General features: G+C 45.7%; 1 protein-coding gene across 1 annotated transcript in view; it reads right to left on the bottom strand.

The window, feature by feature from the left end:
* Cdrt1 (CMT1A duplicated region transcript 1) overlaps positions 1-23,318 on the bottom strand; it is a 31,270-nt gene extending 7,952 nt beyond the window's left edge. The window contains exons 1-10 of the mRNA XM_028869331.2: positions 22,597-23,318; positions 19,676-19,837; positions 17,790-17,990; positions 17,570-17,697; positions 15,549-15,671; positions 12,876-12,985; positions 10,455-10,655; positions 7,947-8,068; positions 4,901-5,049; positions 3,617-3,759 (exon numbers count right to left, since the gene is read on the bottom strand). Coding sequence (XP_028725164.1) covers positions 3,617-3,759; positions 4,901-5,049; positions 7,947-8,068; positions 10,455-10,655; positions 12,876-12,985; positions 15,549-15,671; positions 17,570-17,697; positions 17,790-17,990; positions 19,676-19,837; positions 22,597-23,107 — 1,850 coding nt within the window. The 5' untranslated portion in view covers positions 23,108-23,318. The remainder of the gene's footprint in view (positions 1-3,616; positions 3,760-4,900; positions 5,050-7,946; positions 8,069-10,454; positions 10,656-12,875; positions 12,986-15,548; positions 15,672-17,569; positions 17,698-17,789; positions 17,991-19,675; positions 19,838-22,596) is intronic.
* Positions 23,319-23,577: the final 259 nt, after the last annotated feature.

Raw genomic sequence — 23,577 nt, 5'->3', positions numbered from 1 at the left:
GTTTGCGGCAGCCTAAGGAGCATTTCGACACGGAAAAGTGGTCTTAGAGTAGATAAGAGTAGCGTGGTTTGGGCCATGTTAACTGACTCTAGTCCATTCTTCGCTTGAGTGGTAGTGAGGGGGGAAAAATAGCCACATTCTTGGCACAAGAAAGAAGCAGACAGGTTGTGTTAGTGATGAGTTATGTGGACTGTCCAAGGGTTCTTGGAAGACTCTCAAGCTTTGTCTTCGTTACCAAGAATTCTTTCAGTGCTGGATCTGCTCCCCGAGGGGCATTTGCTAGAAAGTCTCATGTGGATAACTGGGCTCTTGCTACCTGAGGAACTAGAAAGCCACTGGGGCAAATGATGCACTAACTAAAAAGTCAGGAAATGCCAGGGAAGGAGCGGTCCAGGGGCCTCAAAAATCTCCAGCATATCCCCCAGAATCTAACGTCCACACTGTCCAGCTCCTGCTCAGAAAAGGTCTGGAGAGCCTCGAGCTCCTGCCCTTGATGTTCTATGCAGGTGGAAGAGCGAACTAAGACAGGTCAAAGGAGATATCAGAAAGGAAATAAGAAAATATTTTGCAGGTGAATGAAAATGAAAATACAGCATGTCAAAGCATACCTGTGATCTCAACACTCAGGAGGCTGAAGTAGTAGTAGACTTTGAGTCTGGGGGCAGCCTGAGCTACAGAACAAGACCCTGTCTTAAAAACAAAACAGGTAAAATAATGCTGGGGGAAATTTTATGCTACGAATGTGTACATTTCTCCAATCAGTAATCGTCCCCTTTACCTTAAAACTAGAAGAAGGAAAAACAAATCAAAATCAAGCAGAAGGCAAGAAATCGTAAAACCTGATAGCATAAGTTAATTAGGTTGAGAATTAAAGAAATAGAGCAAATCATGAAACCAAAAGCTAATCCTTTGAAAAGAGCAACAGACCTTGATAGACGGTCAACAATGAGACTTTACTAAACTGACAAGAAAATAAGAGAAGAAAGGATATGGGTGTGGCCCGGGGTGCTTGCCTGGGCTATGGGCCCTGCTCAACTCCTAGCACTGAAAAGGAAATAAAAGAAGAGAGAAGGTTCAAGAAACTAATGTCAGGAAGGAACTAGGGGACATTCCTGTTGACAGATGGAAAGTTCTATGGGTAGATAATGGTAACAGCTGTACAACATTGTGAATATACTATAAACTGCTACATATTAATGTAGTGAGTTTTACATCATGAAAACTATGTCTCAAATATAAATTGCAAAAAGTTAATTATGGTATGAGTTGTGGAAAAAAATATTGAAGATTATTAAAAAGAAAAAAAACAGAGAATAAGATCACCATTTGTCAAAACAACTCTCCATGCTCAGATTTCTTCTCCCATATTCTTCTCCCACACTGTAATCAAAAATCATAAGTTTAGTTGAAAACATAATTGAACTCAAAAAGGAGATGCCTTCTCTAGCTCCTCTCCCAGATAGTTGAGAGGCCATGGTAGCACCATGGTGGGCATCTCCTGACCCAGCCCCTACTAGGCCTGAGTTTCAGTTAAGTTTTAGTTTCTGTTTATGTCTCAGTTTCTGTTTCTGATTAGGCAGGTGAGGGAGATGTTGCCTACCAGACATGATTTAGCACTTACAGCCCCAGCCAATCAGAAACATGTTAGTATGGCTGCTGCTTGTTTGGCCAGTCCTGTTTAGGATGACCTATCCCCTCCTGGTTGTCTGTAAAAGAAGCCTGTGAGCTTCTCTGGGAGTCATCACCATTGTGTTGTGTGGCTGACCCCGGCATGCAGGAATTCTTCTCTGAGAAATAAACACTCTTGCTTTTGTATATGTGAGTGGTGGTCTTTTGTAGGGTGATCTGCAGACCCTAACATAGTAACTGTCTACCATATTCAAAAGATGAGTATCAATCCAATCACTAGAACTCTCCAGAAAAGCAATCTCTGAATGAATGCTCGCTGCCAATCAAATATTTTTGAGCACTTGTATCTAGCTAACACCATTACAGAGGGTTGGAGGGGCCACCAAACAAAAGTGTTAGTCACATCCTCCAGGTAGCTATGGTTTTTCTGTGTCCAAGCCAGGTATCAAGAACCAGTATGAGGCTGGAGAGGTGGTTCAATGAGGAAGAGGACTTGTTGCCCTTGCAGAGAATTGGGCTTGGTTCCCAGCACACACATTATGCTTTACATGTGATTACTTATAACTCCAGTTCTAGGGGATCCAACACCCTTTTCTGACCTCCCCAAGCACCAAGTTCACATGGTGAACATACTTATATGCAAACAAAACACACATAAAATAAAATGAGTAAATCTAACTTAAATTTTTTAAATAACACATGTGAATGGTATGTCCAGCAAGAGCGGTGCTATCTGAAGTTGTCTGCTAGCAGACAGAAGGCCCATGGGTTAACGAGATGACAACCAAACTGTCAGGTTTACTGAAACTATTATTTGCCAGTCACTAAGTCTTACTGAATGCTGTTTAGAAGGCTGTAAAAAAAAAAAAAACATATAGTTAATCGTTTTCAGGAGACATCATAAAGCTGACTTTCTCCTTGAAGTAGCAATTTGATTGTCTAGGTGCTACACAGAAAGGCTTGCTCACAGTTCCCTGGGGATTAGGTCAATTCACTGAGCATAGGTATTTCCTGGCACTCACCTGCTAATAACATACTCATCGTGTACCACAAAGAGCATACCCATGTATACACATATCTTGCACACCTCTCACAAGGCCAGTGTATGAGGAATATCAGGAAATCTAGAGCCTGACTTATTGAACAACTATCCTCAGATAGATCCCTCTAGGGAATCCATTTGCTCTTTTAATCAAGTAATACAGTACTGTGTTTCCTAGCACTTTAATTCATTGAGGGTGAAAAGCATTATCTGTGTAGTCTATAAAACCATAGGCAAAGCAGAATCGTTAATTGGCCACAATAGCCTTTCCAAGTGAGTCCATCTGTGACCTCAGAAAACTTCTTAATAGGTGCCAAGCAGCCATCAGCACTGAATTGGAACTGGAATGGAAAACAAAACCATTTGCAATCCTGGATAAAAACTTAGTCCATAGACTTTGAAGTATAAACTTTTAAAATGTCTTTTGTTATTTTTAAAACTCTGACACGTGGACCATTTTAAGGTTTTGTGAGCACATTTCCTGGCAGAAAGGCCAAGTTCGGGAATTCTAAGTTTAGAGTTGGCATTATTGGGACAATCCATCAGTGCGCCAGATAGCTAACAGATGTGATTCTACCGTGTGTCACGTGTTCTCTGTAATCGCAGCAGTCGGTAGGCCAAAGCAAGCTCACAAGTTCAAAGCCGGCCTGGGCTACATAGGAGGACCTACTCTCACTCCACCCTATTTTCCCCAACAACTTCTCAAAATGTGTATCTGGTGCTATTATTTCTCAGGAGAAACAAGCTAGGGTGGGAAAGGCTGTCCGGAAGGAAGGATGGTGGTAGAAATGGTAACAGATGGGAAGAAAACAGAGTGAAATGAGGAAAAGAAGGGCCAGGAGAGCAGCAGTACACAGAGGGACCCATCCACTGAAGACCGTAGTCTCCACAGTCCTAGGAAAAGGAGGGAAGGCTCCAGTCTCCACCCCACTCCCCAGCACCTACCTAGGATGCTTGAAGGCCATCAGGCACCGCTCATACTTTCCCACCATGCTCCAGGCCATGACCAGGCCATCAGCACCTCCGGAGACGAGATGCCATTGGTTAAAGAACAGGCATTTCACAGCTCCCTCGTGCCCAGTGAGAGTCTGCAAGAAAAAAAAAAAATGCCACCACTTTCAGACCCTCACCACGCCTCCGTGACTGCCCCTCACTTAGCATATCCCTCGGCTGACTTAACTTCTCCTCTAAGACCAGAGAAGTCTGGGCCTCCCTCTCGGCAGCAGGCTCTTTCCCACTCAGGAGAAATGTGAGTAAGGTAAGTTCTTGTCCTGGTGGGTCAGTGGCTGAGGCAGGCGCCGTCTCCCCGGAGCACAGAGAGGCCTGAAGTCCCTCTTTTCTGCCGCCATCCTCAGCTCTTCACCACGACTCAGAGGGTAGAGGTGGGCATTCTTGTGCCTGCAGCCGAGGCTCAACCACAATGACAGGACTGAGGTGGAAACATCCTACGTTTCACTGTGGTCCTGTGGTCCTGGCACAAGCCAGATCTTGCCCGGTACCCACTAAACCCAGGCGTCCAAATCCAGCAAGAATGTTCGTGGACACATGCTGGAGTTTGGGTGCACCCCACAGAATTCAGGTGTTGGAAGTTGAACCCTCAGACTTGTAGCTTGTCCCAGAAGAGATTTGATTATAAGAGCAGTGCTCTCGGCCACGCGCTGTCTCGATGCTCTCCACCGTGGCATGGCCCATCACAAAGGCCTTTGCCAGATGATAGCACTGCTCTTGGACTTCTCAGCCTCCGGAACTAGGAGCTAAGTAAACTTCTATATTAGAATAACCAAGCGTGGACTAAGGCAGCCTCTAACGGCTTTCAGGATGTCGGGTGTTCTCTTATCATTAGTAAAGACAAAAATTACTTTTCCAACACTGAATTTTTTTGCTGATATAATTGGTGGTGGAGCTTCCTTAGAAAAAGAGAAAATAATTTTAATTTATTGGGGGAAAAAATGTATTCACCCCCTGACCACCCCTCAGGTCAGGGCAGGATATTCCAGAAGAGGAAAGGGTACTTTACCTCTGCCTCTGTTACAAGGCCCTGGGGCTCATATCCTTCCTAGGCAGCCTTCATCCACCCACTGTTTAATAATGTGGAGCATGATGTGGGGGTGGAACCTAGGATCCTGGCCTACCCTGAATGTCTTTGGAGACCCTTCCTTGAGTGGTTCTGGGATTCCCCGGTTGCGGGCTGTAACTCTTCACCGATGTCCCTGCTCACTGCCGACTCACCTTTAGCAGCTGAGCTGTGGCAATATGCCACACCTTGACCGTGCCTCGCTCACAGCTGCTCACGATGTAGCTCTCGCTGATCTTGGCGGCCAAGATGGGATCTTTGTGTTTGAATGTCTTCAGGCACTTCCCTGTGTCTATGTCCCATTCTGAAGGGGAGAGGGTTAACAGTGAAGTTCTGCTTATATTCTTATAAAGTTCTTATAAAGCTTAGCTTACTGAATCTTCCCCAGAACCCCTCACCTGGCTGGAACCCCTCCAGACTCACCAGCAATGGCACACAGTCCCCTGACAACAGACCCTTGGGAAAACCAGCAATGCGGAAGGCCTTCGCTCTGACCCTGGAACTTTACCTTATAACTGCCATGCTGGGAAACCGATGTGCGATAAGCCTGAATTGTGCTTGCTGCTGAACGTGGTTCATGAAAACCAGGGCATGCCTAGTGTCATGGCCCTTGCCAGGTGCTCTCTTCCTGGCCCACACCTTCCATCAATAGAAGGCGAGTTGTCATCTTTTCTAGGTATTTCTGACTGGGACCCTGGGGTTCTGGGGCATCATTTTCACAGATAAGGGTGGGTTTGCTGCTACTCCTCCGCAGACTGTGTTAGAGCCGGGGTTAGGTGGGGATGGGAGGGGGTGGGGATGGGAGCAAATAGAGCTACCAGATGCTTCAGGTGGGGACCACAAGTCCCGGGATGGATGCTGAAAGCCCTACTTCACCAGCCCCCAGAGGTGCTTCTGTCCTGAAGTGGAAGAACAAGTCACCTAAGAGGGATGGCGTATCTGAGACGGCAGAGCGTTCACAATGAGCAGGGAAAGAAAGTGTCTGCCGCGTGCTCTCACCGTCACAGGCAAAACACTGTCTCTACTCCACCCTGTGCAGCTGAAGAAACGGAGGCCTAGAGTTCAGGAACTTCAAGTTAGAAAAGGACTGAGCGGGAGAGCTGAGAACTAAAACCCAGGCATCCGGGGCCTCTGATTCTGCTGGTCATTTCTGTGAGGTGAGCCCTCACACTGTATGTGTGCTTTCCACGTGAATTCATCGACCCACTGTCAATAATCTAGAATCATCTCCACATCCTAAGGTCATTCACCTAATCATATCTGAAAAAAAAAAAAATCCTTTTTTGCTTCCCAAGACATTTTAGTCTATATGCCATTGCTTTAACAAAATACCTGACGTATGTATTTACAAAGAGAAGACTTTACTCAGCTCAAAGGCTTGAAGGTTCCAGGGCATGGTGCCAACTAGCATCAGCTCAGCTCTGTGGAGGGCTCTCTTGGCTGTATCACATCATGGTAGAGGTGCGCATGTGCCAGTGCGTGTGCGTGTGTGTAGGAACATTGCAGAACTGGATGCCAGAGAGCCACTGGATTCCATAATCCTTTCTGTGGGCAGTGTCCCAAGTTGGCCCCAAAACTTCCCAATCAGTTCCTATGTCACTTCCACTTGCCACAGTGGTGACCAAGCTTCCAACACATGAGCTTATAGGGGGATCACGGGCGGTGGTGGTGCACACCTTTAAGCCCAGCACTCGGGAGGCAGAGCCAGGCGGATCTCTGTGAGTTCGAGGCCAGCCTGGTCTACCAAGTGAGTTCCAGGAAAGGTACAAAGCACCCTGTCTCGAAAAACCAAAAAAAAAAAAAAAAAAAAAAAAAAAAAGAAAGAAAGAAAGAAAGAAAGATATCATCTAGGGGGATCACAGCCTAGTACAAGATAGGATCACCACCAGCTCCAAGCGTTAGGGTGTAAACATTTTTGCTTGGGCATTGCCCTGCCTGCCATACTTGACAAGTCTAAAACTGAACCCATGACCTCCTCTCTGTTTCCCCTTACTTTTTTCTCCCTCTACAAGTCTTTGGTATTCCCATGAATTGTATTTTTAGATGCCTGGCAGCCTGGGTTTGTTTTTTTTTTTTTTTTCTAATGGCGTTATTACTTGCTTTTATAGCCTTCTTTTTAGATTCAGTTGATGAGAAAGTCCTGGCCATTTCCCCTCTGGAAGTCTCTCACTTGGGCCATTGAATATGAAGCTACATCCACATAAGTTTTCTCATGCTTATTGGTTCTCAAGTATTTTGAAGGCACCCTGGCAGTTTTCTAGGGTGCAAGGTGTCTTCGTTTGTCCCCCATCTCCACATAGTCGCCCTCTTCCAGGGTCTCCCAAACTCATCTGAGTTCTTGTCTACAGTGCAGATTATGTCGGGTCCACAGGTGAAAACACACCTGTGGCTTTAAGGTTCAGTTTTGCATCGTGATGCAGAAAGCTCTCTATAACTGGTCCCCAAACAAGCTTAGAAGACTGTCCAATACCGCACACAGCAGTCCAGCCACAATAGACAATGGGAGGTACTCAGGACAGTCTGCTTCATCTTCACACACGACTGTCTGTCCTTGTTCACTCTGCTTGGAACATCTCCCAGTATCTGCCTATGGAACTATTCATCCTTAAGATCACACCCAAGAGGCGTCCTGCTGATGGAGCTTTTCCTAATTTACTCTTATGTTCCTTTTGAACACTGCATGCGGTTAGAAGCACATGACTGAGAGCCAGACAGTCTTCAATTCAAATCCCTACTTCTTCTCTTTGTAGTTATGTGGCTAATTTTTTGTCCCAGTGGTTGTGATGGTAGTGTTAAATATTAATTATCAACCTGACAAAATCTAGAATCACCTTGATGAGGGGCCTCCAAACATGTCTTTTGGGGATTATCTTAATTACTTTAATTAAGGTGAGATGATCTACCCACTATGGGTGGTGCCATTCCCTAGGCAGGGGATTCTGAAGTATTATTGGATGGATAGATAGACAGATGTATGAATAGATAGACAAATATATAAGGACTAGTTATAGAAATGAGTGAAGTACAAGCTGAGTGGTGTGGATGTGCCTGAAATTCCAGAACCCTGGAGGCTGCCATAGGAGGATCCCAAGTTCAAAGCAGCCCAGGCTATGCATATCAGGAGACCCTGTGCAAAGGTGGAGAGGAGGGAAAAAAAGAAAGGGAGGGAAGGAAGAAAGAAAATTAAGTCAGATTTCTCACCTTTCACCTGTCCATCTTTTGCTCCAGATACAAGCCTGTTCTTATATAAATCCAGGCAAGTGATTGTTCCCTGGTGACCATAGAAATTTCGTACGCAAGCTCCAGTTTTCACATCCCAGTATCTGCAGAAATGGGGGGTGGGTAGAGATTTTCTGAAGGTCCAGAGGATCCTACTGTATATGGTTCCTTTAGATAGCTAGATAGTTAGTGGACAACAGAGTCCTATCACTGTTAGCATTGGAAAAAATCATCCTCATTGAAAGTCCAAATCAGCACTGTGTGCACTTTAGGACTAGTAACAGAGGTGAGCAAGTCTGCTGGACACAGATCAACTTATAAAACTCAAAACCATTCCTCTGTCTATCAATAACCAATTTGAAAACACAAGGCTATGATGGCATTCAGAATCAAATAGAATTATGAGGTTTAATAAGTGTGTACAAGACTGTTATAAGGAGTTTTAAACAGAACAAAGAAGGGAGTTAGGGGGATAACTCAGTAAGAAAGGCAAGGGCCTGACTCTGACCCCCAAAACCCACATAATACAAAGCCTGACATGGTGATCTGTGTTTGTAGTGTGAGTGTTGGGGAGGTGGCAGATCCCTGAGGTTTACTGACCAGTCAGGCTAGCCTGCTAGGTGAGTTCCCTCTGTCTCAGAGGGAAAGGTGGATACACATTGAGAAAGAGTAGGAGGGTGTGCAACTCGACTCAGTGCCTTGCATTTGGGAAGTCCTAGGTTCCGTCCCTAACACTAGGGCTAGGGCTGAGATTAGACAGCACCCTGAGGAGTGGGAGGGGAGGTAGAGGTAGAGATGAGATGGAGTAACAGATAAATAAAACCAGAAATGAAGCCTTGTGCAGACCAATAATGACCGGATGGTGTGAACTGGAATGTTCCAGGCAGCTCATTTCCCTTTCCCTAATGCCCAAAAACAAAACTGAAAATAAACCAAACCAAACCCAAGTCAGAGAAGAGCCACAGGATGGATGAGATCAGGACTTGCCCTACCAGATACGAAGTTTTAAGAAACCAAAGTCATTAAAACATTGTTGAGCAAAGACAGCCAAAAAGAAAACTGAAGTAGAACCTCGAGCCCAGAAATGGCAAGATAGAGATGCAAGTCTTAGGATACAGCCAGCCATACAAGAGGACATTCTTTTTCACAAATGGTGCTGGGACAGTTGGGGACACAAATGAAGAGCCTCTTAAAACAATAGGAGGTCATAACAAGAATGAGTTTTAGGTAGGCTGGAGATCTGAAAGCAAAAGCTGAACAAGATAGGGCGTTAGGGAAAACACCACAAAGCCGGACGGGATGTCGCATGCCTATAGTCCCAGCGTTCAGGAGGCTAAGGCAGGAAGGTTGCCTTGAGTACGAGTCTAGCCTGGCTACACGGCGAGACACTTAAGAAAAACCTAACCCAGAGCTCATGCACACAGGCACCAGATGGTGTAGCCAAGGTCATCTGTGGCAGCCCTCTAGGGCTAAACACCAGAAATAACACAAATATTCTTCCGCACAGATATTCACCCAGGGAAACACTGTGCCCCCACACAAATACGCTATGACTGCTGTACACATCATATGGTGACTCTTAAATCAATTCAGGGCAAGAACCAAGTCTTTTCAAAGTACAGCTCCATTTGTTTTGACTTGAAACGTGGGTACAAGTAAATAGATACTATTTTTGAAAATATATAAACAAGAAGAAAAAGATATGAAGAAATACAAGAGAATAATCAATATAAAACTTTTGGCAATGTTACCCTGTGTGGGGGAAAAAAAAAAGAAATGAGGACAAATGACTCAGAGGTCAGGGAAGGACTCTTTCCTGGTCTGAGCAGGAGTGTTCATTACATTCTTTAAAATGGCTGAAAGGATGACCCAGCCATTAGCCCAAGGTCAGTTCCCTGCACCCACACCAGACAGCTCACCATGGTCTGTAAATCTAGCTCCCGGGCATCCCACACCTTGTTCTAGCCTCCAAGGGCAACTGTGCTCATATCCGTATACCCATCCATAGGCACACACACACACACACACACACACACACACACACACACACACACACACAATTTTTAAATTTTTTAAATCTCTAAAACTAAAATATATGAATATATACAATTTAAACATGATTTTGCTTCCACATTATATGTCATACCATTTAAAAGAAACTGATTTCCCTTGAAGGAATTTACTTTTTTAAAAATATAAATTACATCTTTAAGAATATTTTTTAAAAAAAGAAAAAAAGAAAGAAAATTTCTGATTTTCAGTGCCAACATCTGCTAACTTACAAATCTATTTCAAAGTTTAAACAGTAAATAAAATCTTGGGTTTTATCTTGCAAAAAATTTACTTTTATAGATATTCTAGAACTAATGTAATAAAAGACAACCTGTAAATAAATACAAAATGGAAGAAGCATGCCGTGCGTGCTTCTCACAAAAGCCTCGTTTTTGCTGGCACTAAGCAGGACAAGGGTCATGACCTTGTGCCTCTCACCTGATACTCAGGTCGTAACTCCCACTGAAGAGAATGTTCTCCTCCTCAGCCAGGAAGAGAGCCCTGACGCTGCCAGCGTGGCCTCGGAACTCGATGGGCAACTCCTTGGCCTCCATGATGTTCAGAAGGTGGATCTTCCGATTGGATGAGACAGCCATCAGATCACCCCCGCTATAGTGGATGATCCTGTTTTGGTCCTTCCTGGGTTTCAGGATGCGGAGGGGATGGATTATAGGAAAGAAGACTTAGTGTCTTCCTGGGCTTCCACCACACCTTACTTTGCCTACATTGGTGGACTAATAGGAAATGCAGGGACTTTCAGAAGGCAAGGCCAAGTGATAATGGGACCTGATGATCCCTGCCTCATACCACAGAAATCTATGCCAAGGAGGATAAAACCCTGAAGACATGGGTAAATTTATAATGTGTGTGTGTATGTGTGTGTGTGTGTGTGTTAGACTGAGTGACAGTTCCCAAACTTAATTGACCATGGAAGTCGGTTTCTCATAGACAACTTCAGAGGAATATGGGAAGTCCCATATGCACTGAATTTCCTCTTCCTGTCTTTCCCCTTGGCCAGCATCTAAGAAGCAGGTCTTAGGATTGGAGTTCTATGACAATAAGTACCTCCGACAATAAACAAGAATGTGCTGTGGCCCTTGCTCACTGTGAGCTTTATAGTCGTCTACTGCCAGGTGAGATGAATTGATTTCCCAACCAGAAAACTGTTATACAATTGGGTATTATGAACAGGATGACCAAATAATTTGTCCAAGTAGAGCCGTCCTTAGTTGTGGAAGAGGACACTGTCATTAAGTACACCGTGGCTGCACGGTAAGGAGGCAATGTTACAGCAAACAGGAAAGCAAAAATCACTTTGACGACGAGAAGTTCTTGGTATTTATCTCCTGATTCCTTGTGTCATATCTATGGGGCAACACCCTCCCCCCACCCCACCCCACCCCCACACACACATCTGAAGAGGAGCCGTCACCAAACAGTTAGTAAAACTATCCGCACAGACTGAAAATAAAATACAGGCAGCCTCTACAGAACCTTGTGAATAAAGAGAAAGGACCTAGGCCAAAAGTACGGCAAAAACACGTAAACTATTAAAATGCTTTCTTGGAGCCGGGCGGTGGTGGCGCACGCCTTTAATCCAGCACTCGGGAGGCAGAGGCAGGCGGATCTCTGTGAGTTCGAGGCTAGCCTGGTCTCCAAAGCGAGTTCCAGGAAAGGCGCAAAGCTACACAGAGAAACCCTGTCTCGAAAAAAAAAACCAAAAAAAAAAAATGCTTTCTTGGGGCGGGGGTTACGCCTCAGTCGCAGGTGCACACAGGCCTAGCATGTGTGAGGTGCCATGTTCCATCCCCAGCCTTACCAAAATAAATAAATAAATAAATAAATAAGCAAGACTTCTTGTGGCATATCCAAATGATGTCACATGGTACAATTATTATAAATACATTTTCATATTTAAAATAGATACCAGAGTGTTTTGCTGTAATATGTTACAGAAATGTATAATACAATCCCATTTCCTTCAAGTACGTGCTATGTGTTCAAAGACACTGTTCTGGGTGTTTATGTCAAGTTGAAATTAGCTAGAGCCATCTGAGAGGAGGGAACTTCAACTGAAATTGCCTCCATAAAGACAGGGCCGGAGGCAAGCCAGCAGGGAATTTTCTTAATTAGTGATTGATTGAAAAAGGCCTAACTCATTGTAAGTGGGACCACCCCTGGGCTGGTGGTCCCGGGTTCTATAAGGAAGCAGGCTGAGCAAGCCTGGAGGAGCAAGCCAGTAAGTGACCCTCCTCCATGGCCTCTGCATCAGCTCCTGCCTCCAGGTTCCTGCCCAGTTTGAGTTCCTGCCTTGGTTACCCTCGATGGACTGTGTGTGATTCAGGATATGTAAGCTAAATAAACCCTTTCCTCCCCAGGTGGCTTTGGTCATGGTGTTTCTTCACACCGACAGTAACCCTACCTAAGACAAATAGTAATGGTGGCTGGCTCTTGGCGGCACAATTACCGGGGACTTTATTTCTCTGTACAATGGCTGGGGTTTATAGGACCTTTCTCCATGTATTAGCTCCCAAGTTGGAGTAAGACAATAGTGAAATTTCAAAGAGCCGAAGATTTCACGTGTGTCATCTATACAAAAGGGTTTTTTTGTTTTGTTTTGTTTTGTTTTGTTTTGTTTTGTTTTTGGTCAGAATATCTAAAATGCATGAGGATGTCCCACGCTGAGGAGAATGGCGCAGATTTGTTGTTCACCCAGGATCTTATGCGAGCTGGTTCAGACCCGGAGCCTAAGCGGAGGAGCTCTGCCTTCCCAAGTCGGTGGAAGTCTAGAAACGCCTAAAGTGCCAGTTGGAGTACTTCAAAGGTCCCTAAAGATCTAACTTCTCAGCCAGTGCTTACGTGTCAGAGAGAATGCGGATGTTGTAGGTGCCACAGAAAACGTTCCTCTCCTCCATCTGCACCAGCTGGGTTTCCTGGTTCTGGTATGCATTCCACAAGTTGTAATCATTCTAAAGAAGAGATTGTTGGAGTCAAGGGTGGCACGCACTTCACCCAGAGCCCTAGATGCACTGCCCCCATGCCCAGTCTCCCACGGACTCTTCCCTCCAAGGACACAGCGGCTATTTGGGGCTGATGGGGACAGGCCCATAAGCACTAAAGTTACCTGTGAGAGAAAACACTAAGATGAGGGTACTAATCCAGGTTTCGCCTCTGGATTTTCTACAGTTCAGCTCTATACTCTTTCATGGCTGAATCCCAAGTACTGCCTGGAGCGCAACTTTACTGAAAATGAGCTCACATGAGCAAGTTCACATGAACATGCTCACATGGGTATGCTCACACGGGCATGCTCACACAGACATACTCATATGGACAGGCTCACACAGACATGCTCACATGGGCATGTTCACACAGAAATGCTCGCATGAACATGCTCGCACAGGCAAGCTCACACAGACATGCTCGCAAGGACATGCTCCCCTAGGCATGGTCATAGATCAAATTACAGCTGCCTTTGACCAACCATCTCACAAAATCGGGATGTTGCATTTCTAGTCCAGGTACCCAATAGCACAGAACACACCAGGACATCCACCACAGGTGAAACTGTGCTGCACTTGGTCCACTTGAGAACAGTGCTCATAGACACCTGACCTTGTCCTTGCAGCTGACTCATAAAGCAGACCACTTGCTAGCACAGTACTCTTATCACCTGACAGGTGACATATCGGAGACTCGGGGAGGGAAAATGAGTTTTATCAGTCTCAGTAGGGGTGATGCCCTGTGTGTCTCATTTCTCCTCCTTCCCTTCTTTCCATCCTTTCTTCCCGATTCCCACCTTCCTTCCCTCCAGCCATTCACCGCACCATTTCTGAATGGCTCCAACCTGCCAGGCATGAAAATTTCTGGTGCAGAAGACTGAACTGAACTTCCACTTCCATCCGCCTCCCCAGCCCTCAGGGAAGGCTGGGAAGCAGACGCGCTCAACACGCAGGAAAGAAAGTGAGAGGGAAGCCACATAGCGTTTGCCCCAGACAGGAAGTCTCGTTCAGACCTAGCGTCCTCCTCCTTCTCCATGTCCTGGACTCTTGCTCAGATGCCTTCGCCCCTCTGCTCATGTTTCTTGAGCTTTAACCACACAGAGATGCTCACCTAAAAGTCTTGCTCCAGAAGAATCTGCAAGCCTGCCTGATTTCCAGGGCCTGTGGAGCTTGTTAGACATAAAAGAGCCTTAGAAAAGGTGTGTGTGTGTGTGTGTGTGTGTGTGTGTGTGTGTGTGTCTGTATGTGTCTGTGCATGTCTGTGTGTCCGTGTCTGTGTCTGTGTTTAACATGTGCCTCTGTCACTCAACTGGCTGGAGGTCCTTGAGCTTTCTGACCCTCAGTTTCTTTATTGACAAAACAGATAGATGAACCAACTTGGAGATAAAAACTTGCAGGTAAATAAGATTCACAAATGTCTTTTCTTAGCTTACGTTGTTTGTGAAAACACCTATCATTTTTAAAAAAGACAAGAGGTTCCATCTGTTGGTTTTTGTATTTGTTTCTGAGCCAGGTCAAGCTGGCTGGGAGCTCACGATGTAGCCTTGGCAATCCTCCTGCCTCGGCTGAGATTTCAGGTGTGTGCCACCACACCTGGCAATACAAGAGATTTCACATAACTCTGTGTTTTCCCTTCTCCTGGAAATTCAAATCGTCTGGGAGGTCAGGTTCCACAGTCCTCAATGGCATAATTAGCTGGAGCTGCGTAGCTACCCGGCCTTTGGGAGGGCAGCAGCCTCTCAGTGCATCGGTCTCAGTATCCTTTACAGGCCACCCACTCTCTCTGTGTCCTCTGCCTGGCCCTACACACACATGGGGTAAATCTTCTCTAAATTAGCCTCCACAGGTTCCCTATGGGCACCCAAGTCAAACCACCCCTCATTAAAGTATCCTTTTGGTACCAACTGAATAGATCCCAGAAGAAATGGAACATCAACAGAGCAGATGGACTAGACATCTCATGGTCTTGGGGGTACCTACACTGCCTAGATAATGCACAGTTAATGCACAATGCTCCAATTTTCTTCCCTTTGTTCTATATTAATTAATGCCTAAGAGCTGATGAGGAGAGCTATAAGTAACTGATCCTCCCCTCCATGAAACAGCAGCACAAGCCCAGTAGTGAGACAAGGAAGCTGGCATTCTAGACAAGCATTAGCTCTCTTTATGTGCCCTTCTCAATCCAAAGCAGCAGGCTCAAGTAGCCTTGAGGTGTGTGGACTCCTAGGCCAATGGGGAGTCCGAGGCATGGCTGACCCTGTTCCCAGCCTCTGAAATCGCCATAGATGACTTAAAGCCACTGACATAGACCCCTGAGAGGACAACCCAATGAATTCCACTCCTCCAGCGGAGGATGATGTCAAGGCTTATGTAGAAGGGATGGCTTGTATGTGGGCAGCAACACAGAGCTTTCGTCTCCTTCAGAGAGTGGTACCTCCCAGGAGCCTCTGTCCTTGTTTGTGGATGTCAACCTTCCATGGTCAACAGGAACACCACACTTTCAGCTCCTTACCCCAGACATGAAACCCACCTTTGTTCTCAGCTTCCACTTCTGATTTTTTGACCGTGAACGCTTCCCATCATTGACTATTTTAGGAACTGGGATAGAGACTTTGCTGGCATAATTAGGATCTATCCCCCTTGTGTAGGATCCCTGTGTGGTTTGAAAAAGAAAAAGAAAAACATTTGTACTCACGTGTATATTATCATACTATCCACAACAGCTAAAATATAAAATTAAGTAAACATCCGTTAAAGAAGAATAAAGACAAAACTCTGTGTGTGTGCATGTGTGCATGCCCACAATGGAATACGACAAGTCATAAATACAAAGGAAATCCTGTCATCTGCAACAATGTGCATGGAAGTAGAGGACACTATGTTGAGTGAAATAAACCAGGCACATAGAAACAAATCATGATCTCACTTGTGTGGAACCTAACAAAGGCGATCTCAAAAAAAGTATAAAGGATAGTGATCACCAGAGACTGAGGTGGTTCCCGGGTGGGGAGGGGGCAGAGGTGGTGGTCAAAGGGCACGCAATTACAGTTAGACAGGAGGAAGTTCAAGGGATCTATTGTATGGTAAGTCCACAGTAGCTAATGAAAATATATTGTATTCCTGAAAATGCAAAGCTGAGTGCTCTCTCCAGGGTGAAGTGATTCACTCATTAGTGGCATTTAACCATCCCACAATGCCCACATACTTCAAAACATCATATCCTACATGATAAATACATACAATGCTATTTATCATCTCAAGAAAAATATTTTGTGGTGCTGGGGGTTGAACCAACCACTCTACTACTGAGCTGCATCCGCAGCCTTAAATATATATTTAAAACACACACACACACACACACACACACACACACACACACACACACACACACACGAAATGACTCCTCTTCATTTCTACTCTCCAGGAGAAACGGGGGAAACCAGTTCTTGATGCAATCTGAAGATGGTCGAACCCTGAAGGCCCAAGCCTGGCCAGTTTCACCAGGATTGTGTGGGGACAAATTAAGAAGGATGGTGAATGTCAAATGCCAGGCAGGAAGCCCAGGGGAGGGGAGCGGTCGTGACAGTGGTCCGCTAACTGTGCCTGCCTCTCTCCCTTTGGCACTGCCTGAACTCCAGGGTTCAGGGCTAGGTCTCAGGTAAGGAACAAAGGTAGGAATGCTCGGGTGCTTACTGTTGGAGAGAACTTCTTGGTCACCTAAACCCACTGCGTTTGGGCCTTGTGAGTAAGTGGGTAGCTTGAAGCTGATTCAGAAGTTCATCGGTGGCTTTCTGGTTGTAGAAGCCACTGTGACTCTTTGTGCAGAGGGAGAATTCTCTGCCTCTCAAGTTTGGTTCGGTTTGGGATCTTGGGATTCTAGAGATGGTGATTCAAGAGATCTATTGTGTGATAATTTCACAGTAGATAATGACAATAGATCATACTCTTGAAAAGGCAAAGTATTGTGTTCTCTCCACTAGGTGAGGTGATGCCTTCGTGAGTTAATGACATTTAACCATTTCACAAAGGAAAGTTCCCAGAGCTTCGCACATGCTAGACAAGCACACCGTTTGCTATTGGGCTGGAGCCCCAGCCCTCAGAGGGTCAGGAAGCCCCTGTGTTCCTGAAAGATTTCTGTTTAAAAAGGATTTTTTTTTTTGTCCACTTGTTTATTTTGTGTGTATGTGTATATAGGGACCTGGCACATCTACACCAGCACACGTGTGATTGGAGGACAACTCAGAGGAATTTGTTCTCTCCTTTCAACAAGTGGGTTTAGGAGATCAAACTCAAGTCATCGGGCTTGGTAGCAGGTACCTCCACCCACTGAACCATCCCACCACCTGAAAGGTTTCTGTATTTGTCATTTGTACTGAGCACAATGACAATGGAAAGACAGATGTTGACCCACAGGGAGGCCGGAGCCCCAGGGAGTGGCTGCCCGTGTGCATAGGAAGCCATTTGGGGCTCTACCCGGGAGACACAAATGTCCAACCTTCCTATGGAAACAAAGCTTCACACCCAGACACACCCCTTTCAGACCCAAAGTACCTGCAGGAGAGAAATCTGGTTCTGAAGGAAGGAGTGCATTGACAGGTCCAGCTTGACCTGCTGGGTCAGAGCGGCCCAGTGCTGACTCACAAAAGAACACCTGTTCAGACTGTTCTTATCCAGCATTCCTGAGAGAAAAAGAAAGAAGGTGGACCCAGAAACCCCTAGAGCTGGGCCCAGCTGGGAAATCTCTGCCCAGTCCCCTCATGGCTCAACATACTTAGAATGTACTTGGAGAGGTGGAGGGGCAGGTAACGTATAAAGTCCCGATGTTTGCTGGACCCAGAAGACAGGACTTGGACATCATCCAGGCTCAGCAGCAGGTGGCACGGATCGTCTCCCAGTCTGAATATACCCGCTTTTCCAGAAAATTGTTTATTCATCTCAGAAATACACTGGAGCGAACTCTTCCCTTTTTCCTCTAGAGCAAAGCCAAAGAAGGGTAGATGGTTGAGTTGAATCTGCAGTAACTCTAGTCCCCAAACAAATCCACAGCAAAGCTTGCCCCCAAATAAAGCTTCATAAATAATAAAACCCCTGGGCCACTGAATCTTCTAATCAATGTCTTTCCCCACCAAAACAGAACCTCCTGATTCAAACATACAAGTACTTTTCAGCTCCAGATGTTTATAGTAGTGAAGACTGAAATGGTATCTTGTCTGGAGTTTCCTATAAGAATACTTCAATGAGAGAGAGATCAGTCCATAAACTGCTTGCTGCACAGACATAATGGCCTGAGTTTTGATTCCAAGCACCAACTTAAAAGCCAGGCGCAGTAATGCACTGCGCCTGTAACCCCAGCCCTGGGGAGGGCAGAAATAGAAAGACCCCTGGAGCTCAGCTCCCAGTTCTGTGAGAAAGCCTGCCTCAAAAAATAAAATGGAAACGGGGCAGCAGTGGCGCACGCCTTTAATCCCAGCACGCAGGAGGCAGAGGCAGGCGGATCTCTGTGAGTTTGAGGCCAGCCTGGGCTACAGAGTGAGTTCCAGCAAAGGCACCAAAGCTATACAGAGAAACCCTGTCTTGAAAAACCAACCAAACAAACAAATAAATAAATAAAATGGAGAACAGTTAAAATCCTCTGGCCTCTGCGTGCTATACCTCTGCGATACCCACCCAGTATCTACACACACACCACACACACACACACACACACACACACACACACACACACACACACACAATGCTCTGGTGAAGGAAAACTGAAACAATTTAAAAAGAGGGAAGAATGATAAGTTAAAATTGCCAGGTTAGAGGGCCACCATGTACCATACCAGACCTCAGGAGACGGAGAGTACACTGAGGCCTAGAGTTTTCAGGAGTGTCTTAGAAAGCCCACGGAAGGGAAAGCATAAGCATCAGTTGTAATACTGACTGGTTTTTATCCTTCTGGCCTTACCAGCTGTGAGAATTAAATGAGAAAATTAAAAATCCAAGAGCCCAACACATAATGCTTTGTTTGTTTGTTTGAGACAGGGTTTCTCTGTGTAGCTTTGGGCCTTTCCTGGATCTCGCTCTGTAGACCAGGCTGGCCTCGAACTCATAGAGATCCACCTGGCTCTGCCTCCCGAGCGCTGGGATTAAAGGCGTGCGTCACCACTACCCGGCTCCAACACATAATGCTAAGTGAAGGGTAGTGTTCACAGCTGATGTCCCCAGCTTCTAAGGCCTTGCCAGTGCCTCCAACTCCACTGAGATTTCCCAGCCTCATATACAGGAGCCCTTTGATGTCACATAAGGTCACATCCTGGAAAAGCCATCATAAGTAAAAATAATGTCATGCTGCTACGTGCCTATGATTGTGATAAGAAGGTTCATCAAGGAGGATCATGGGTTCAAGACCAGCCAGGATACATAATAAGACTGACTCAGAAAGCCACAACAAAAATGTTTTTGCTACCTCATAACCATTAAAAAATATAATAAAAAAAAAGAAAGAAATCTTAAGTCAAACTATGTAAGGGCAGATGTTCTCTGACACAGGATGCCATCAAGTCACAAAAGACCCACTAAAAATTAAAAACAAAACAAAACAAAAAAGCCTGTAGGGTGAGCCGTCTAACTCATCTGGTGCTATGTTAGGTTTCTCGGTAGAACCTGACTTACCAGCGGTTGCTTCTCTCTCATTTTCCGTCCCACTTTTAGGTTTGGACATCGGGAATGACATGGGTTTGGGTCTAGCTGACCAAGAGACGTATGAAGTGTCAGATGCGGGGTGGTAGCTTTTCTCGGGGAAAAACACGATATCATCGGAGTCTTGATGGAGGCCTGGTGAACAAAAACCAAGACAAGTTTGCTCCTGAAGCAGGTGTAGAGAGGGAAATGAAGCAGAGAGAAAAGGACCTTGTTTTTTTTTTTTTTTTCCCCCTCATTTGGTTTAAATACAGCCAGTTTTCGGAAGCTCTCAAATTCAATCAACCTTTAATTGAAAATTAAAAAAAAAAAAAAATAAAACAAAAGTAAGAAACCCCTGTCTGTAGCAGATAGGCACAGAGTTTGGGTCACTAGTGCCTGACATGCGCAGTACAACATAGTATCTACCACACATGTGGTCTGTAGTCGGGTTTAAAAAGGAACTGGAGGCGATTGAACATTCCCGGGAGGCTTGTGCAAACATTAGATTATTTTATATTAAGAAGAACTCGAGCATCTATGGATATTGAGGTCCTGGAATCGACACCCACAGAGAGAGAGACAGACAGACAGACAGACAGAGACAGAGAGAGAAGCATACGTGCAGCACAAACAAGGGGCTTGTTGGTTTTACTCAAGGCATCTGAGTTTCCATGTAAAAGTCTCAGAGAGCCTCCGCCGCCACCGGGGCTCTGCCGGCCAGTCTCCGCGGCAGATGTTGCTAGCATTCTGTACTCAAGGAGAGAGTTGGGGGAGCCTGGAAGGACCTGCTGCAGGAAGGGTGGCTCTCTGAAGCTCTCGCTGATTTCCTTCAGCGTGTAACTGCCCTTGCAGCAGATTAGAAACGTTACCTTTTAAGAAATATCTATTTTTATCATTTTTAACTGTGTGTCTGTATGGAGATATGTGTACTAGAGTGCAGATGGCCCTGGGGTCTCTCCAGTGTAAATAGTCGAGTCTACAGCATGGAATGGAGCCGGGGAAAGGGAACTGGTGATATGCATGCACATTGCAGGGTGCAGTGAAACGTTTTGCGGGCAGATGCTGGCTTTTCTGCTGGATGGCCAAGCCCCGAGGCTCAGATTCCCCAGACTTTGGTTTCTTTATTAGAAACTTAGGGAGCAGCACACTAACCTAACTTAGTTTTAATGCACTTGGATTCTCTCATTTTTTTTCTCAGCTGTATCATCCTTTATATCTTTGATACCAAAGATACAAAGAGAGGGGCTGGAGAGATGGCTGGCTCAGTTGCTAAGAGCACTGGTTGCTCTTGCAGAGGAGGAGGCAGGTTCAGTTCCTCACATCCACATGGCTGCACACAACATTTTGTGACTCCAGTTCCAGGGGATCTGGCACCCTCATTTGGTCTCCACAGGCATCAGGCATTCACAGGGGACACATACATATCTGTAGGCAAAACAACAAACTAAAAATAAACACATCTTTCAAAATAAAGGGCCGGGTGGTGGTGGCACACGCCTTTAATGCCAGCACTTGGGAGGCAGAGCCAGGCGGATCTCTGTGAGTTTGAGGCCAGCCTGGTCTACAAAGCAAGTTCCAGGAAAGGCGCAAAGCTACACAGTCTTGAAAAACCAAAAATAAAATAAAATAAAAATAAAAATAAAGGAAGGAAGAAGGAAAAGAAAGAAAAAAGAAGACAGGAAAGAAGAAAGGAAGGAGAGAGAGAAAGGAATGAAGGAAGAAAGGAAGGGAGGGAGGGAGTGAGGGAAGAAGGAAGGAAGGAAAAGAAAAAAGAAAGAAAATAAAAGCCACTTGGCATGTGTGAGGATCTAATTGCATCCTAGGTCATCTAGCTTTGAAATTTCTTTGAAAGTCATGAATGGTGGTACATGCTTGTAAGTAATCCCAGCACTCAGGAGACTGAGAAGGAATACTGTTGAGTCTCTAGGCTAGCCAAGAAAAGCAGACCCTGTCTCTAAAGTGGGGGAGGGTTCTCCATTAGCCTACAGAAGGACCACAAGTCAAACATCCTTTGGGGGCAGGAATTACCCACCTTCCAGAGCTCAAACTCCAAAATTCCTCTGCAAGGCCACCCCTCCTGCACTCCTCCCCACCCCTGGCTAAACCTCTTCTCCATTCCCTAATCTCCCTCAGCCTTTCCACTCAGGGACCCTCCTAGTCCAAAGTCGCTGCCCTCTCTTCTGGTTTCTTTTGCTTCCAAGCCTTTCCTGTCATGTCAATACTCAGGACCAAGAAGGTTCTCAGCAAGGTCCAGCAAGGTCTGTATCAGCCAGAAACAGACACCTGCACCCCTCAGGCCCACCAGACATCACCTCAGACCAGCTGCTGGGCCAGACCCTGGCAGAGGCCCACAGTTTATTTTATCAAGCCCTGTTGGAGACTCAGATGCAAACCACTGCTTATGAAATTGCCCTGGGCAATTTCGGACAATTAGCCACATTTTTGGGCCTCTAAAGCATCTTATTAAAATTTGGTTTCATGCTTAAGCAAGAAACATGGTAAGATGAAACTTTTTTAAGCTGTCAATTGTGTTATTTGGCTTGGCTTCTGCCTGTAGCAGCTGAGAAGCAAAATAGTTTCCCCGTCGTCACATCCCTCCTACACCCAGTCAAAGCCTAGTACCAGGAAGAGATGACAACAGCTTGCAGTGGTCAGAGCCTGGGGCCAGTCATTCCTGGGCCTGGGGCAGACAGAAAGCTGTGTTCAGACCCCAGGGTTGAAAGGATTATCCTTCCTTCTGTGTTGGTCAGCGAATAGTTTTCTAGAATGAAGTCCCACTCAGCAGTGCCTCCTTTGGTAACGGGTTGGGTGTCCTCGGGACAAGGCTCACAGAGGCACAAAAGTACACTGTGGGTAGTCACTGTCCTCCCCAGTCTGCCTGCGCCCTGGTCCCCGGGGCCCTCGGCTCTCACCTGAGATATTGTTCCACTCCTTCATGAAGAGGACTCGGATCACGTCGGCAGCAGTGAGCAGTAGCTTGGAGTCGCACATCTGCAGCAGCAGGAGCGTGTAGTTGGCCTTAGTCCGGTGAGTGCTGTTACCGAACCAATACAGGATCTCCTTCATCTTCTGCTCCACCGTTTTGTCCAGCATCTGGTTCAAGGAAGACTTCACAACGTCCTCCTTCCCTTCCTTCCTGATGAATTTGATCCGGGACCTGTTATAGATGAAATCCTTCCCCTGGGTGGTCTGTAGGATATTCTGGAAGTAGTGTAACAAATACAGGCTATTTAACTGCCCCAGGATGCTCACTAGAAACCTCCTCTGGGATATGTCACTGACCCTCCTGAACCACTCTTTGGTAGCAAAGATCTTCCACGCTAAGACACAGGTTTCACACTTCTGGCACACAGGAACCCAATCAGGTCCCTTTTCACAACGAAAATAGGGGGCCTGCTTAAGTCTTGGTTCCATGTTTTCCATGACTCTCAGATGACCAGTTCATGTTAACCTTGTCCGTTAGCAACACCACCAAACACCAGAGGGGCAGGGTGAGCAGAAAAATAGCCTTTTGGGAGCCTCTTAGTGATAAGCATCTGGAGAAAACAGAAGCCACTTCGATGGATGGAAAACTGGTCTGACCCAGAAACTGCCTGTCTGGCTTTTTGTACTGACCTCCTTGGAAACATAGTTTACCGTAAATCTTCTAAGCCTGGCACTGCAAAAGTAGAGACAGTTGCTGTATATTCTGGAAGAGCTGGTCATCTAATTTCTATAGCAGGTAATTGCTGTTAACCAAATGTAAAATATACACAGCCCCCTTTAAAAATAAAAATGTCTGGATCTTTCAGCTGTTGTTAATTAGGACTTTTAAATACTCATGAATATAAGCTTAGATGTGATCTTCTTACATTTGTAGCCATTAGACGGGCTGTTCCAGTGCCCTACAAGTT

The sequence above is a fragment of the Peromyscus leucopus genome, chromosome 8b, assembly GCF_004664715.2.
Source record: "Peromyscus leucopus breed LL Stock chromosome 8b, UCI_PerLeu_2.1, whole genome shotgun sequence".
NCBI lineage: Eukaryota > Metazoa > Chordata > Mammalia > Rodentia > Cricetidae > Peromyscus > Peromyscus leucopus.
This window is presented reverse-complemented; position numbering and strand designations above follow the sequence as displayed.